The following is a 14,673-nucleotide window of genomic DNA, read 5'->3' as shown; positions in this document are numbered from 1 at the left end:
AATATGTAAAGAAAGAGTTTCACAGTGCTGTGATATATATGTGACAATAATTATAAAGACTTTGCTGATTGGTTTCATACTTACAAATTTGTCCTGACTCCACAAAAAACAAGCAGTTGGTGTTTGTAACATTTCTTGGGACTTGATTTGGATGAAATCCGTCCACATCACCTTTGGAATCCATTGATGTTTCTCATGGGATCAGAAGCGCAGTTAGGAGGAGAACACTGCAGGGTTCCATTCAAATCGACTAAACATTGTTTCTATAAAAGCAGGCTGCACTAAAAGGCTTCAAAAACTTGCTTTTCCTTTGCCAGTGGGCCAAATGCGTAAAATATCGCTCCAAGATTCCCCGACCCAGCCCATCTGCCTCTCTTCGACAGCTCTGATAAATTCACGCCGCTCCACACCAGTGGGACGAGGTGCACCTGCTGGGAGGCGCCAATTTAACAAATGCCAAAAATAGCAGTCTCGTGGCTCGCACAATGCATGGAAGCGGCATTCTTCTCTGAGCTTCTTCTCTGCTTGTTTGAGATTGCGCAACTTCACGTCACCTCCACCTGAAAGCGGCTTCCGAGCACGCTCGCTACGTGTAGCACGAGGGAGTCGTGAGCTAACATGAATGCGCAAAACAGTCCATGATTCATCCTACACACACACACACACACACACTGAAGCAATGTTGCAGCTCCCTACCAAAGACAGCACAAACACATGAAAGTGCTTCCAGGCCTTGAAGAAAAAACATAGAAGCCCTGTGTTTATCTACTGCAGATATCCTAAAGGAGAGAAAATCAAAAAGTCTGATATTGCTCACATGGAATAAGCTCAGGACATTTGAAAAAAAAGGGTTTCTTAAAGGTTAAATGGGTAGTGGCGTTCTTATTTTCCAAAGAGGTTCTCTCAAATGTAGAACTAGAAGCACAATCTGGTATGGTTTCCCATGAGGCATGGTTTGCCTCATATCTCCAGGGTTAGGGATTTGATTCCTCCTGTTTTTTTCCAGGTTTTCCTCCTCCAGTCTAAAGATGTTTGTTGTAGGCTGATGGGCATCTGTAAATTGACCATAGTGTGTGTGTGTGTGCGTGTGAGTGTGTGATTGGTGATTGTGCTCTGAAATTGGTTGCTGTCCCATCCATGGTATCCCCAGCCTTGTCCCCCTAGTCCCCTGGGATAGACTCCAGTCTCTGAGTGACCTTGTCTCCTCCTCTGATCCAAACACCCCTTTCCCATCCATCACTAGCCTTGAAACAGGAAGTCACCTGAGCAGTTGAACCAGTCACATGACTTGATATGGAGCTTTGAGAATGCATAACTTTCATGCAGGTTGAAGTCAACCTCAGATCACCATTTTCAACAGCTTTAAACTTCATCAGTCTTATCAAACTCTCTGGGCTTAAATGAGCCTGAAACCGGGAAAAATACAAGTATGAAAACAACCCAAGAACCTTCTGGTCACTTTGCTTGGACTGAACTTGCACTTTGCTCTGAACCAGTTCTTATCGCACGCTCGTGACTACTTCGTCTGAAATTCAACACTTCCCAGCAAGCGCTCAGGCTTAGCCTGCTGATCTGATGCAGCAAGCGTCCAAGCAAGCGTCCAAACTCACACTCGCTGTAGCCAACACTCGCTCAGATGCACAGCGGTGTTTGTGTGAAAAGGAGTGTGTACGTGAGTGGAAAATGACTGGGGCCGAAAATGTCAATAAAATAAACAACAAGCAGGTTTTTGGATTACAGCACTGATCACTTGCTAACAGCAAATTTATTAATTAAAGGGAAAACAACAGAGTCTCTGTTATCTGTTATGTCATAGGGATTTATTTATTTATTTATTTATTTATTTATTTATTTATTTATTTATTTATTTATTTATTTTCATTTTCTCCCATGGTTTACAGAGAAACATCCTTGCAAATCAGGTCCTTGATGGGTATGGCCTTGCCATAGGTTGTAGTCTTGTCTGTGTTGACCTCACCCTTTTATCTTGATAGGTGGGGTCTTGTCTGTGATGACTCCGCCCTTTTATCCTGATAGGTGTGGTCTTGTCTGTGATGACTCCACGCTTTTGTCCTGATAGGTGTGTTCTTGTCAGGGATGACTCCAGCCTTTTGTCCTGATAGGTGTGTTCTTGTAAGGGATGACTCCAGCCTTTTGTCCTGATAGGTGTGTTCTTGTCAGGGATGACTCCAGCCTTTTGTCCTGATAGGTGTGTTCTTGTCGGTGATGACTCCACACTTTTGTCCAGATAGGTATGGTCTTGTCTTTGATGACTCCACCCTTTTATCCTGATAGGTGTGGTCTTGTCGGTGATGACTCCACACTTTTGTCCAGATAGGTATGGTCTTGTCTTTGATGACTCCACCCTTTTATCCTGATAGGTGTGGTCTTGTCGGTGATGACTCCACACTTTTGTCCAGATAGGTATGGTCTTGTCTTTGATGACTCCACCCTTTTATCCTGATAGGTGTGGTCTTGTCGGTGATGACTCCACACTTTTGTCCAGATAGGTATGGTCTTGTCTTTGATGACTCCACCCTTTTATCCTGATAGGTGTGGTCTTGTCTGTGATTACTCTGCCCTTTTATCCTGATTGGTATGGTCTTGTCTGTGATGACTTTACCCTTTTAATCTGATAGGTGTGGTCTTGTCAGTTATGACTATGTCCTTTTATTGTGATGAGTCTAGCATTGTCCATGATGACTCCACCCTTCTATCCTCATGGGTGTGGTCTTGACTGGTTGACTTGTTTTTTGCTCTGAGTGGATGAATTTTATTCCTCTCATTTTTTTAACATTACCAAATAATATTTTCTTCATCCAGTTCTGTAAAAACATCTGCTGTTTTAATGTCACTAATTAAGTCTCGTTTGTGTCTTGCAGGTTACGGCACCAGGCACACAAGGAGCTGTATGCCTATAAACAGGTATTTATCGACATGCATTATAAAGAGTCATGTCAGCGTTGCTTTAATAAGACGTTTAGACTGTTCCAAAGCTTATTTTAGCCTGTTCCTAAAGTTAGTGCCCCCCTACTATGACTTAATTGCATTTGCAGTCCTTGACGACCTCTACAAGGTCGAGCTCCCTTCCTTCTCCTAGCAGGTGTTCCTCAAGCAAATCGATTTAATTAATACATAAACAAAAGAAGGAAAAGAGAGAAAAAGAGAGAAACCTTGAAAAAATGGCTTGATTTATTTATTTATTTTAGGTGATGTGACGATAATGTGCCATGTTACATAATTCCCAACACTTTGTAGATGACATTAAAGATTCCGCACAGATATACAGCTGAGTAATATGTAAAACTGAGCCGTGGCGCTTCTTCAAATCTAATTATACACGTGGTGACGGTGTTAAACCCGCAGCCTGCTTCCTACACTCGAGTCCTGATTTACTGATTGCACTTGATTTACTAAGAGGGTGGATTTGGAATTTCATTTTCGCTCGAGCATCTTGTCCATTTCACATGTTTTTTTTTTTTATTGAAATGAAGTGCAATACTTCAATATGGCAAATAGTGGGCAGAGTCAACCCAAACAGATTCACACAACCTGTACCATGTTTGCTAGCTAGATAGATTGCTTGCTTGCTAGCAGTGTTGTAATAAATTTCTTAGCTAGTGTAGCAGGTAACCAAGCAGGGAAAGCACCTGATAAATCATCACAATACCTCAAACTGACGGCTGATTATTTATTTACAGGTTATTCAGAAGGAAAAAGTCAAAGAGCTAAACTTGCATGAGGTAAGCACTTTTCATATTCAGAATTTCAGAATCCAGTACTGATTTTAGTTTAGTTCTGTACATGATGATGGCTAACCATGGTTACCATGGTAACAGTCATGTCTCAATCAGCACCAATAAAAAACAAAACAAAACATTGTTTATTTAATGCTTAAATTTCATGCAAGTCATAGCAAGGCATTGGTATTTTCCCATGTGAACATAACTGAACATACACTGTTAGCATATTGTTTGGAGCTAGCATAGATGAGACTGTTCTAGAAACCTCTCTGTTCTTTGTCCTCTGTGTTATTTTGTTAGTTTTTTGTTCTGGTCTTGTTTCTTCCTCTGTCCTGTCATTGGTTTGTTCAAATGTTTGTGCCTGTTCTGTGTTAGTTAGTTTATTTATTTATCCCCTGTTAATCCCCTACTGTGTCCTAATTGCAAACTCACACTGATTTTCTTTAAAGATTATACTGGTATAATATTCTTCGCAGTGTGCAATGGCTTTTGCATATCTACAAATCATTCCGAAGGAATTAGGAAGGATGAAAATTCAGGCTTAAAGCTAACTATCAGCTAGCACTGATAATGGTTTAAAAAAATACTTTGTAGCATACGGTTCTGTCGGCCAGCGTTAATGATATCCAGCCACTCCTTTTACAAGCTGCGTCTCCATATAAAGCCCCTGAAACAGCAACACAGCTGCAGAGGTAATCTAACGGAGTCGTGTGATGGTGTTGATGGAGATTGTGCTGCCAGACGATCCTGAGAACAGCATGTTAATATACAGATTACTTACAGAGAGAGAGAAGCTATAAATACAGCCCATGTTCCACGGCTAGCTCACTTTCAAATGTGTGATCTCACGTTTAAATCAGGAGACGGGATTCTGTGAGATCGTATTCGGGGTATTTGTGTCAGTACAGTTCGGTTCCAACCATGGCTGATTTGGCTTTGAAGGATTTTTTGGGGACATTTGGTGTTCGGCCAAAGGATAAAGTGTAGAGATTGGCTCGGGTTTGTATATTTGTGAAAGAAACATAGAGCCAAGATTAGACTTTTAGTGCAAATACAGATTAGGAAACACGATCAAACATAGGGCTGGTGCAGCGTTTGTGTTTATTCACCAACAAAAATGGATGCATTTTTATCTTTATGCCAATTCAAACTCGACATTTTTTTTTTTTAGTTTTTCGATTACAGACTGACACGGTAGACTTTTTGTCCATTTGTAAACACTTTACTTGAAATGAACTTCCTGTTCTCTCTCACTGTAACTGTCATGTCTCCTATACCAGCCCCATGGTGAAAAAAAAAAGATGTAATAGATTTGCCCCATCTTCTATATATAGCAAATATCTGGAATCTCTGCCCTGACTTGCTGGATGAATGCTAATTAAAGGTTAGTGCTAATGCTCCAGTGTGAATTCCCCAGCCGAAGCTTAGCCCAAGTTCTGTTTGTTGATGCTAGAAACACTGAGTCATGCTCAAAATATAATGAAAAACAGTAATTATGTTCAAACCTGAAACACTATTGTGATCCATGGGAAAATATCACTAGCTAAGATGCGCAAATCCTTGGAAAAGCACTAGCTGTTTAGCTTATTGCTAAAACCTCCCTGCAGGATGCATTATCTCTTTTTTGCCTCACAGCAAGGGTTTTTTTTTATAAGAAAATCTCACACTCTTGAGCATTATAAAAGACTGAAGTGCTTGATTGCTATTTCACCTCTTCACTTCACACTGCTGCTATTTTTATCCGGCAGGCTTTGTGGGGTTCGTCGCTCAGACGTCACTGCTTGCGTGTTTTGGGTTTATGCTAGCTGTCGAGTGTACAGGAGACCCGCTGGCCTCAGCACGTCAGCACTTAGCGTCATTTCTGTAAATAGAATAAATCGGAATAAGCAACTGGTTTTTTTCCGACTCTAAATTGGCTGGAAGTCTTATGATTACTAATCCCACTGTGTGGAAAAAGTACAAAACCTATTGACTTGAGTTCAAGTAAAGTCAAAAGTAGTGATCAAGAAATAAGTGACGAGATGACCTTTAAACATGGCTACAAGCGGCACTGACTTGGCCAAATGCAGTAACTTTCTAGATTTGTTTATTAACTAGCATGCTAGCTCATGTTACTTTGTACTAATAATGTTTCTAGTATGCAATGCTCATCTAGTTTCATGAGCCTTGCATATATTCTGTAGTAGCACTTAGATAGTTAATGCTAAATCCAGAGCTTTCAATGATCTGTCTAGCTAGCTAATGGCAAACTGGGCCATGTTTCCGCAGATGAAATGCTGTGAAGTGCCAATGTGTCCACAAGTTTTCATAGTATTTTGTTTATTTTTTTAAAATATAATTCGATTTGGTCATTATTGCAGTCTTTATAGTGTCTTCACTGTCTCAGACAATGCTGCTTAGCATTTGGTGTCTCTGCAGACTCTCAGCAGGTTGTGTCCTGATTGATTCTTGCAAATATTTATGATTTAATATTTGCATGTACTCGCTATTAAATGGTCTCCTGAGTTTAAAATATGTAAAAAAAAAAAAATAAATAAAAAAAAACCTCTGTAATTATTAAAAATAAATGTAATGAATGTAAATAGTTCTAAAAAAAAAAAACTCAAGTAAAAGTCAAAAAGTACCATTACTGTGAAGCATGTCCGTAAGTACTGTAAAAAGAAAACGTCTAATTCCTCAGAATTTATGAAGTTTAGTCATATTAAACATGGCAGATTGTTTAAACATGGCATCACAACCTGAGCTAGTTTCATTGGTGTCAGAAGCCCCGCCCCCATCCTTTTATCTAACAGTAGTAATGTTTTGTTTTGTCTTTTCGTCTCAATTTCCTGTCTCTCCCTCTGTCTCTGTCTTGTCATTGGTTTGTTCTCCTGATGTGTTCACCTGTTCTGTGGCTAATTTAATGGATAATTTATTTTTTATTTAAGTCTTACCATGCATTTTTTAATCATTAAAGTCAGAGCCTTGTTTTTTATGTCTCATTTATTTATTTATTTATTTATTTATTTATTTATTTATTTATTTATTTATTTATTTATTTTATTTATTAAAATAAATAAATATAAAAGTAAAATTAAAAGTATTAATTAATTAATAATTATTTATTTTTATATTTATTTATTTAATTATTTTTCATTGAATATTTATTTATTTATTTATTTATTAAGTTGTTAATGGACTATCCCAGTTTAGTGTTATAGCCCTGTATTTTCGTTTCAGTTTCAGACCAAAAACAAAAAAAGGCTAATTTTTTTTGTCTATTTGTGAAAAGGTTTTGTTTTTACAGTGTACCACTTTTTTTCTCTGCATAAAACTCGTTATTCTGGGAAAGTTTATACTTTTTTTCCTTTTTTACTGACACATTAATGAAGAAGATTAAACTTATACAATGAATCTAATAAAAAGGTTACTGAGTGTAAGCAGTTTATGGTATAAACAGCCTGAACATCAGCAGTGTTCATCTGTAACGAAGCGTGTCAGTGACGTCTAACACCAACACCAGCCTGCATCTTCAATGCTGACGCTTCGGGAAATCGTGGCTAAGCAATACATTTCTTTCACTCACGTCATGCTTGTCGCTTTTGCATCCACAGATCTGCGCCGTGTGCCTGGAGGAGTTCAAGCAGAAAGACGAGCTGGGGATCTGCCCGTGCAAACATGCCTTTCACAGGAAGTGAGTATCAGGCCATGCATCAGCATTAAACATAAACAAATCTTTAGAACAGAAGATCCTTTGAATCGAAATCTCAAAACGAAAAAATGTGCATTCTTTTTTGCTGAAAATCATCGAGATCATATTGAAACATAGATTTCCGAAAACGCTAGCATATGGTGGTCATGTGGACGATTCCGATTTGCAGACGATTCCACATCGTTATTAAAAAGGCGTTTTCTTTAGGGGCAGTGGTGGCTCATGTGGTTAAGGCTCTGGGTTGTTGATTGGAGGATTGGGGTTTAAGCCCCAACACCCCAAGCTCCACTGTTGGGCAACTGAGCAAGGCCCTTAACCCTCTCTGCTCCAGGGGGCTGTATCATAGCTGCCCCTGTGCTTTGACGCCAACTTCCTCAGCTGGGATATACGCAGAAAAGAATTCCGCTGTAATGTATATGTGGTGATAATAAAGTCTTCATGCCCTCAGTTCTTCTTCTGTACACTGTGTAGCTGCGAGATGTCCTTGCTCTGATTCAAGATCAAAGGTTAGCTGAATGCATTTGAATATTAATACGCTCCAAAAAAAAAAAAGTTTAGCTTCAATATTTGCTCCTTACACGGGGTATAACATTTAAGAACGTACCTGGTTTATAGCTGTGAGAATTCCAAGCTGTAGTTTGTTTGTGTGTGTGTGTGGTGGGGGGTGTGTTGGGGGTGGACAGGAAGCTTCTAGAAATCAGCAGTCTGTACAGGAGAGAGGTCTCTGTTGGCTCAGTGCCAGCTCCTGACCCTCACTCCACCTCTCCACAGAGTGTAAACAGCATCAGGGGGGGTCTGGGAGGAGAAACGTGCCTCATGCCAGGGCGAGATCTGCTATCTGACATGCACACGCCTTCACCTTCGACTTTTCACCTCTGTTTGCAGCTGTAAACACACCTCTACCTGTTTATACCCTTATAGTTATGTACATGAGGCTCCAGATTCGTCATGAAAGACTTGATAAGTTGGATAATAAGTAGGAGTTTTTTAAATATTATGTCAGAGATTTGAGATAATAAATCAGAGTTTTGAGAGTGAGATAAAACTGAATTGTGAGATAATTAATTGGAATCTTGAGATAATTCATCAGAACTATGAGATAATAAGTCTGCACTTTGAATTTCTAAATAATACATCAGAAATTTGAGATGTTAGAATTCAAGAAATCCCATCAGAATTTTGACATTTCTGAATTCAAAGTTTGAGATGTTGGAATTTCTAGATGATACATTAGAAATTTGAGATGTCGGAATTTCGCAAAATCACATCAGATGTTTGAGATTTCTGAATTTCAAGATAATAAATCAGACCTTTGAAATGTCTGAATTTTGAGAAATCCCATCAGAAGTTTAAGATGTTGGAATTTTAAGATAATACATCAGAAGTTTGAGATTTCGGAATTTCGAGATAATACATCAGAAGTTTGAGATTTCGGAATTTCGAGTAAATGGATTTTTTTTTTTTTGCCTCCTCCTGTGTTTTGAAAAGCAAGACTGGATTATTATGATTTATGTGACAGAAATAATGATTGCTTTCTGTAACAGTATAACGTTACATGTAAACTCATTAACACTGAAATGAATATGAATACTAATTTCTTTAATTAATTCACCTTGACAGCCTTAACTCCAGCACTCTCAGCTGTGCAACTGCCATATAAATAAAAAATCCTGGAAAGGCTGCCTCTCCTGCCGTCCCTGCGGCTCCCGGTGTCCTAAATACAGCAGAGGACCGAGTGAATAATTGATGAGTGTGGAGTTTACACCGCTGCTGACTTCCTGTGTTTCTATGGTTAATATCGCAGCTTAGAAACTGCAAAATCTACACAAAGATCAGCTCGGTCCACCTCATAACCTTAAAATCACAGCTGGAGATCTCGGAACAGAAGGGACGATGATGACAGGGTCACTGCTGGAGGCTGGGTGTAGGAACTCATCGTCAGTTTTTTTTTTTTGGTGAATTTATTTACAAAACATAGATTAGGGGAAAAAATCACATCAGAAACAAACTACCAAAAAAAAAACAAAGTACATATGCCATTTTAAATTTAATTCATTAGCCAGAAATGTATATATTTATATTTAATAAGTAAATAAACCTCTATTTACTAAGGGTGCCAATATTTATGGAGGTGACTGCAAATCATACTTCAAACTTTATTTCAAAGTTAAATCATACTTCAAACTTTATTTCAAAGTTAAATCATACTGCAAACTTTAGAAGCTACAGAAGGTCCAGTAACATATTTTAGTATTTTTTTTTAAGTATAAAATAAACAAGTTAAATATATAAAAGTAAAGGTTGAAATTGATTTTCTGAGGAAAAAACAAAACAAAACATGGTCCTAGGTCCATTCTGGTCTTATTTGTTTTGTGTAACAGCTGAAAGAAAAAAAAAGATTCCAGCAGCGGCAGTTTGATTACACTTTAAAAATAAATAAAAAAAATAATAAATTAATTAATAAATAAATAAATAATAAAATAAATTTCTACTGCTATGTTGCATGTAGAAGTGGTAGAGATCATGTCAATTAACAATTAACTACCTACTAACGTTCCCTAAGTGAACTTTTTTAAACATTTTAATAGTGCTTACAAAATAATAGTAATAATAATAATAATAATAATAATGTGATATCAAATAGCAGATTGTAATACAGTGAATATGGGTATAGTACAGATGAATTCCGCTAGCTAAACACAAAAAGCTAGCTAGCTAAACACACAAATCAGGTTCAAAATTTCGTCTCACACCCGGTGCTGTATATGCCATCCTTCCTCATAAAAAATAAGAAGAAGAAGAAAAAGAAGAAGAAGAATATTAAGGAATGTGTGAGCAGTGCCCACGTGATGAAGGTGATGAGTCCCGGAGAACATGATGTACAGTACAGATGACTGATTCTTCTCCTGCAGTGTCCCAGGAGATGGTCACTGTTTTTGAGGAATATAGAAACTTTTAGCTCTCGCTCCGCCTGGTGGTGGGGAAAATCACATCAGAAAAAGCAGAGGTGCCAATATTTATGGTTTAGGCACAGCTGAGAGAGCGTGAGGAATTATTAGTAATAGGTTTAAAGGAGATTATTTATTTATTGTCTTTAACTCTTCATTCTATCTCTCTTCTTCTCCCAGGTGCCTCATCAAGTGGTTAGAGGTAAGGAAGGTGTGTCCTCTGTGCAACATGCCTGTCTTACAGCTGGCACAGCAGCAAGGAACCCCCGAGACCACGGCTCTGACACAGCAACCCCTGCCTGGGGTGGAGAACCTGGTGTAGCCTCCATGTCCTCGTCATTTCCTCTTCCTCCTCCTACCTCCACCCTTAATGGCTCTACTGTACCGGTACACAACAACAACAACAACAACAAGCGGTGATGTCCTGCTTTTTGCACCTCGGCAGATCGGACGGAACCATGATGGCCGACGTTTCCCATCCAAGATCAACCCAACCAGTGGAGATCTGGACTGTTCCACACCAAAGCACTTTTCTGCGGACACCAAGAGGCGCAACTCGGACTATTTATAAAAGTGACAGAAAACAATTCACGATTCACAGAAAGTGTTTATTACTTTTTTTTGTTTATTTTTAACAAGCACTTTACTCGGACTTGACCTTAATCTTAATGGCTTGTGAAGAAGATGGTAGCAAGTTTTGTATTATTTCAATTAACTGTATCTATTTTTTCTTGAGTGATGTAAACAGAGCGGCAGAATCGCGAATGGTTAAACGAATACCACGTGATAAAAAAGGGGCGAGTTTTCGCGATGCAGAAGAGATTGTAGGAAGCAATTCCTCGTCCATGAAGATCTTGAAGCAGAAAGTTTCAGTTTAGCGCCGGTGTCGTAGTGCACTAGGAAGGCATCCTAGGTGGATAGAAGTAGCTCTTCTGGGCTGATCCGAGACCAGTTTTGTGGTCATATTATACTTCTTGTATCAGGGCAGATGAGCATCCGATTGGTAGAAGAACTCAACCAATTTGGCTGACCAAATGTGAATTAGAAGTTCAACAACAAAGGAAAAACATAACGATACAAACTTTCTGTCACTAGTTTCTACTCGGTAGTCAGTCAGTTAGCAGCAGCAACACGTCCAAACACAACTCATCAATATCCTTACACTGGTCCAATATCAGACCACTCATTTGCTCAAACAAAAAAAAAGAACACTATCTTCTGTATCCCAAAAACTGTGCTGTTCTGAAGCTACTGAAAACATTTCAGTGTCAATTGAGACTGAAGATTCAGGAATCATGTTCACTAAACAGATTCACGAATCTGATTTGCTAAACAGATTCACCAAACAGATTAACGAATCAGATTCTTTAAAAAGATTCACGAATCAGATTCACTAAACCCCTGAACTAAGACTGAACTAAGATCATTCCCGTTTATAAGCTCATCTGATTTCATCTGATGTCAATGAACATTTTCTACATTTCATTCGAGACTCATTCAGTATTTTAGTGACGAACAAAAATCGCTAGTTGTTCTTGTAACGTGTAAAGTGTAAATAGTGGAGAAGAGGAATGAAAATTTGTTGTAAAGGAGAAACGCTTAGCAAGCACTTTGTCCATTTCAGTTTGGAGGCGTTTCAAAAATCATACGTCGTTATGTCGTAAATCGCGACATTTTTCAGTTATTCCGAGTTACAGTAGGTTACAAACAGGAGTATGCGATCATGTTAGCATGTACAGAATCAAGAATCAGCTAGCTCTTAGGAAAGAACTCGACTTGAGGAAAGATTTTTCCAGCAGAAGCAGAAAACTTGTGTCCAGTCAGACACACTGACCCCAACAATCTAAACACTACACTAAACATAAAAACTAGCGCTCAAGTTAAATCGGTCACATGACCACCCTAGAGGAACCCGCATCCATGTGTCTGGACAGTGACGAGCCGGAGAGCAAGGTTCTAGCATGGCTCAGCATGTCTAAAAAAAAAAAAGATGGAAAAAAAGGGTTCCAGCACTTTGTATGTGATACACAAAGAGCTGTAAATGCATTAAGCGCATTTGGCTGCAGCACTTCAGTCAGCAGGTTGCACCTTTATTGAATCTGCGTTCTGGTGCTTTCCCTTTGGCTGCATTGTTCCTGCTGGAAAGTGCTGCGTTGGCCACTTTCAATGGAGGTCAGAGGCTTTAAATAGATCTTCTGGGTTAAAATTTTATGAAAGCAGAAGGCTTTCTTTGTCGCAGTGGTGGCAGCTCTGCCCATTTCAGTGCTGCGTGTCTAATTCCGGTCTCAATCCCAATCCTTTTCAGGAGAGATGTTGGGATAATCTTTCCGACGTTTTCCGATTGTGGTATACGGATGTACGCTGTCCAGGTTTGAAAAAGAATGTACGCTCATTTGACACTAACCCCAGCACCGGTGCAACTTCTTCTTCTTGTCTTCAACGATCCAGATAACACTTTCACTCTCAGCTATAATCCCATGAAAAGAAGAACTGGTACAGAAGAAATGAAAGGAGTCTTAAGTGTTTAAAATGCAGGAAGTGATGTCCCTAATGTCTGTGATACGATAACTGTGTAAAAGTACATCGGGTCTTTCACATATCTGTGAGGAACGTTGTGAGGAACCTGTCGAGCCTCGACACACCAAGCCGACCGAGACGCTGTCGCTAAGAAGATGTAGCGCCGTTCTCAGCCAATCGCAGCATGAATTCCTGTGGAGATGTGGGCGGGGCTTTTAAGTTGTTGCGTCGGTGATGTGAGTCATGTTAAGACATGACGTACGACGTAACTGGAAGTTTTTCTTTCACGCTCTCGTCATACGATATAATAAGTTCACTTTATTCATATTATTACAGATTACAAACACAAAATAATACATTTCTTGACGTTGTAATCAACACAGAAGTGGACACTACTGCCCCCTGCTGGTTTTCTTCAATCGCTCGTCTTCACAAAAGATGACAGATATTAAGTCTGTCGTCATATTGTTACTATTATAAACTGTGCACTGCCCCCTGCTGGTGTGTAGAGATATGTCTTTTCCTCCAGTATTCCTGTACGTCTTAGCTCCGCTTTAATATTAGTGCAGCTTGATGTTATTATTTATAATATTATTATTTATGATCACGCACACAGATTACACACTACTGCCCCCTCCTGGTGTAGCGAGCAGGTGCAAAACATTTTCACGCTTCGTTTGTCGTAGCGTTATGGAGGTGTCTCGGTCCACGCCGGGTGTCCGGCAATGACTCGGTGTGTCTCGGCTCTTATTTGAGATTTGAGTTAAATGTCACTCCTCATCTTCACACAAAGTACACAACTTTAATAATATAATCTAGAGCAGAGTCGATTTTAAATTGTTTGAGTGGTTAATCGTCCAGATTGTAGGCTCCGGCCTTAATATTGTATAGTTCTTATCTTCTCTCCCCGTCCTGTCCTGTCCTGTCCCGTCCCTCCTGGTTGGTGGTGTACAGTGTTTTCTTGCGTCCCGCCTCGTCACGCCGTGTGTTTGACCCCTTAACCCTCGCACTCACACACTCGCCCCCTGTGTTTAACACTGATAATGTTTGTGATGCTCACAGACATGGTTGTAAAACTAAGAATTCTGCAGCAGAATAATTTTTTTTGGAGACATTCTTGCTTGTACAGTATTTGTAAGCTCTATTTTTGTATATTTAATTGACATTTTGGAGAAAATAAAAAGAGAAAAAAAGACGGATGTCCTTTTATTTCGTTTCTCGTTTTGCTAATTTTGTTTTATTCATTTAAAAAAAAAAAGAAATGTTGCATGTGATTGACTTGAATTGTAAATAAAAAATTACCACATTTTGGAGGTAAAAAAAATTAATAAAATGGTTGCAGTGTGTTTTTATTGCTTCACTTTTTGCCCGAGACTTTATCAAATATCTCTGAGAAGATTTTATAGATCTGTATCAATCATGTTTAGAGAATGTTTGTCTGTGATGACTGTGTGTGTGTGTGGCTATTTGTCTCAATTGTCAACCTCGAATTCGTTCCAAAATAATGAAAGAAACCTAACAGAAGCTGAGAATTACATAACCCACGTTGGAATCTGTAGCAAGACTGAGGAACCTCACACACAAGAACAATGCTTTCACCACAGCTTGGCTTACTTATTCTAATCAGTCCTTTGTCCTGGATTCACACCTCCAGAGTCACAATCTACAATCTCTGAAAATCCTCAGCTCACGATCAAGTTTCAACTAAATATAAAATAATTCTGAGGAAACTCTCATGGATAACTTCCGCCACATGACAGTTAGCTTGAAATCT

At 39.0% G+C, this 14,673-nt stretch overlaps 1 protein-coding gene across 3 annotated transcripts in view; it reads left to right on the top strand.

Moving 5' to 3' along the window:
* The window catches only part of rnf24 (ring finger protein 24), a 32,971-nt gene extending 18,768 nt beyond the window's left edge, over window positions 1–14,203 (top strand). For all 3 annotated transcript variants that reach the window (XM_058384845.1, XM_058384844.1, XM_058384846.1), the window contains 4 exons: window positions 2,883–2,925; window positions 3,702–3,743; window positions 7,337–7,416; window positions 10,563–14,203. In XM_058384845.1, coding sequence (XP_058240828.1) covers window positions 2,883–2,925; window positions 3,702–3,743; window positions 7,337–7,416; window positions 10,563–10,704 — 307 coding nt within the window. In that variant the 3' untranslated portion in view covers window positions 10,705–14,203. The remainder of the gene's footprint in view (window positions 1–2,882; window positions 2,926–3,701; window positions 3,744–7,336; window positions 7,417–10,562) is intronic.
* Window positions 14,204–14,673: the final 470 nt, after the last annotated feature.

This window comes from Hemibagrus wyckioides, linkage group LG29, assembly GCF_019097595.1.
Source record: "Hemibagrus wyckioides isolate EC202008001 linkage group LG29, SWU_Hwy_1.0, whole genome shotgun sequence".
In the NCBI taxonomy this organism is placed as follows: domain Eukaryota; kingdom Metazoa; phylum Chordata; class Actinopteri; order Siluriformes; family Bagridae; genus Hemibagrus; species Hemibagrus wyckioides.
Note: the sequence above shows the minus strand (reverse complement) of the source record. Positions and strands in the feature narration are given on the sequence as shown.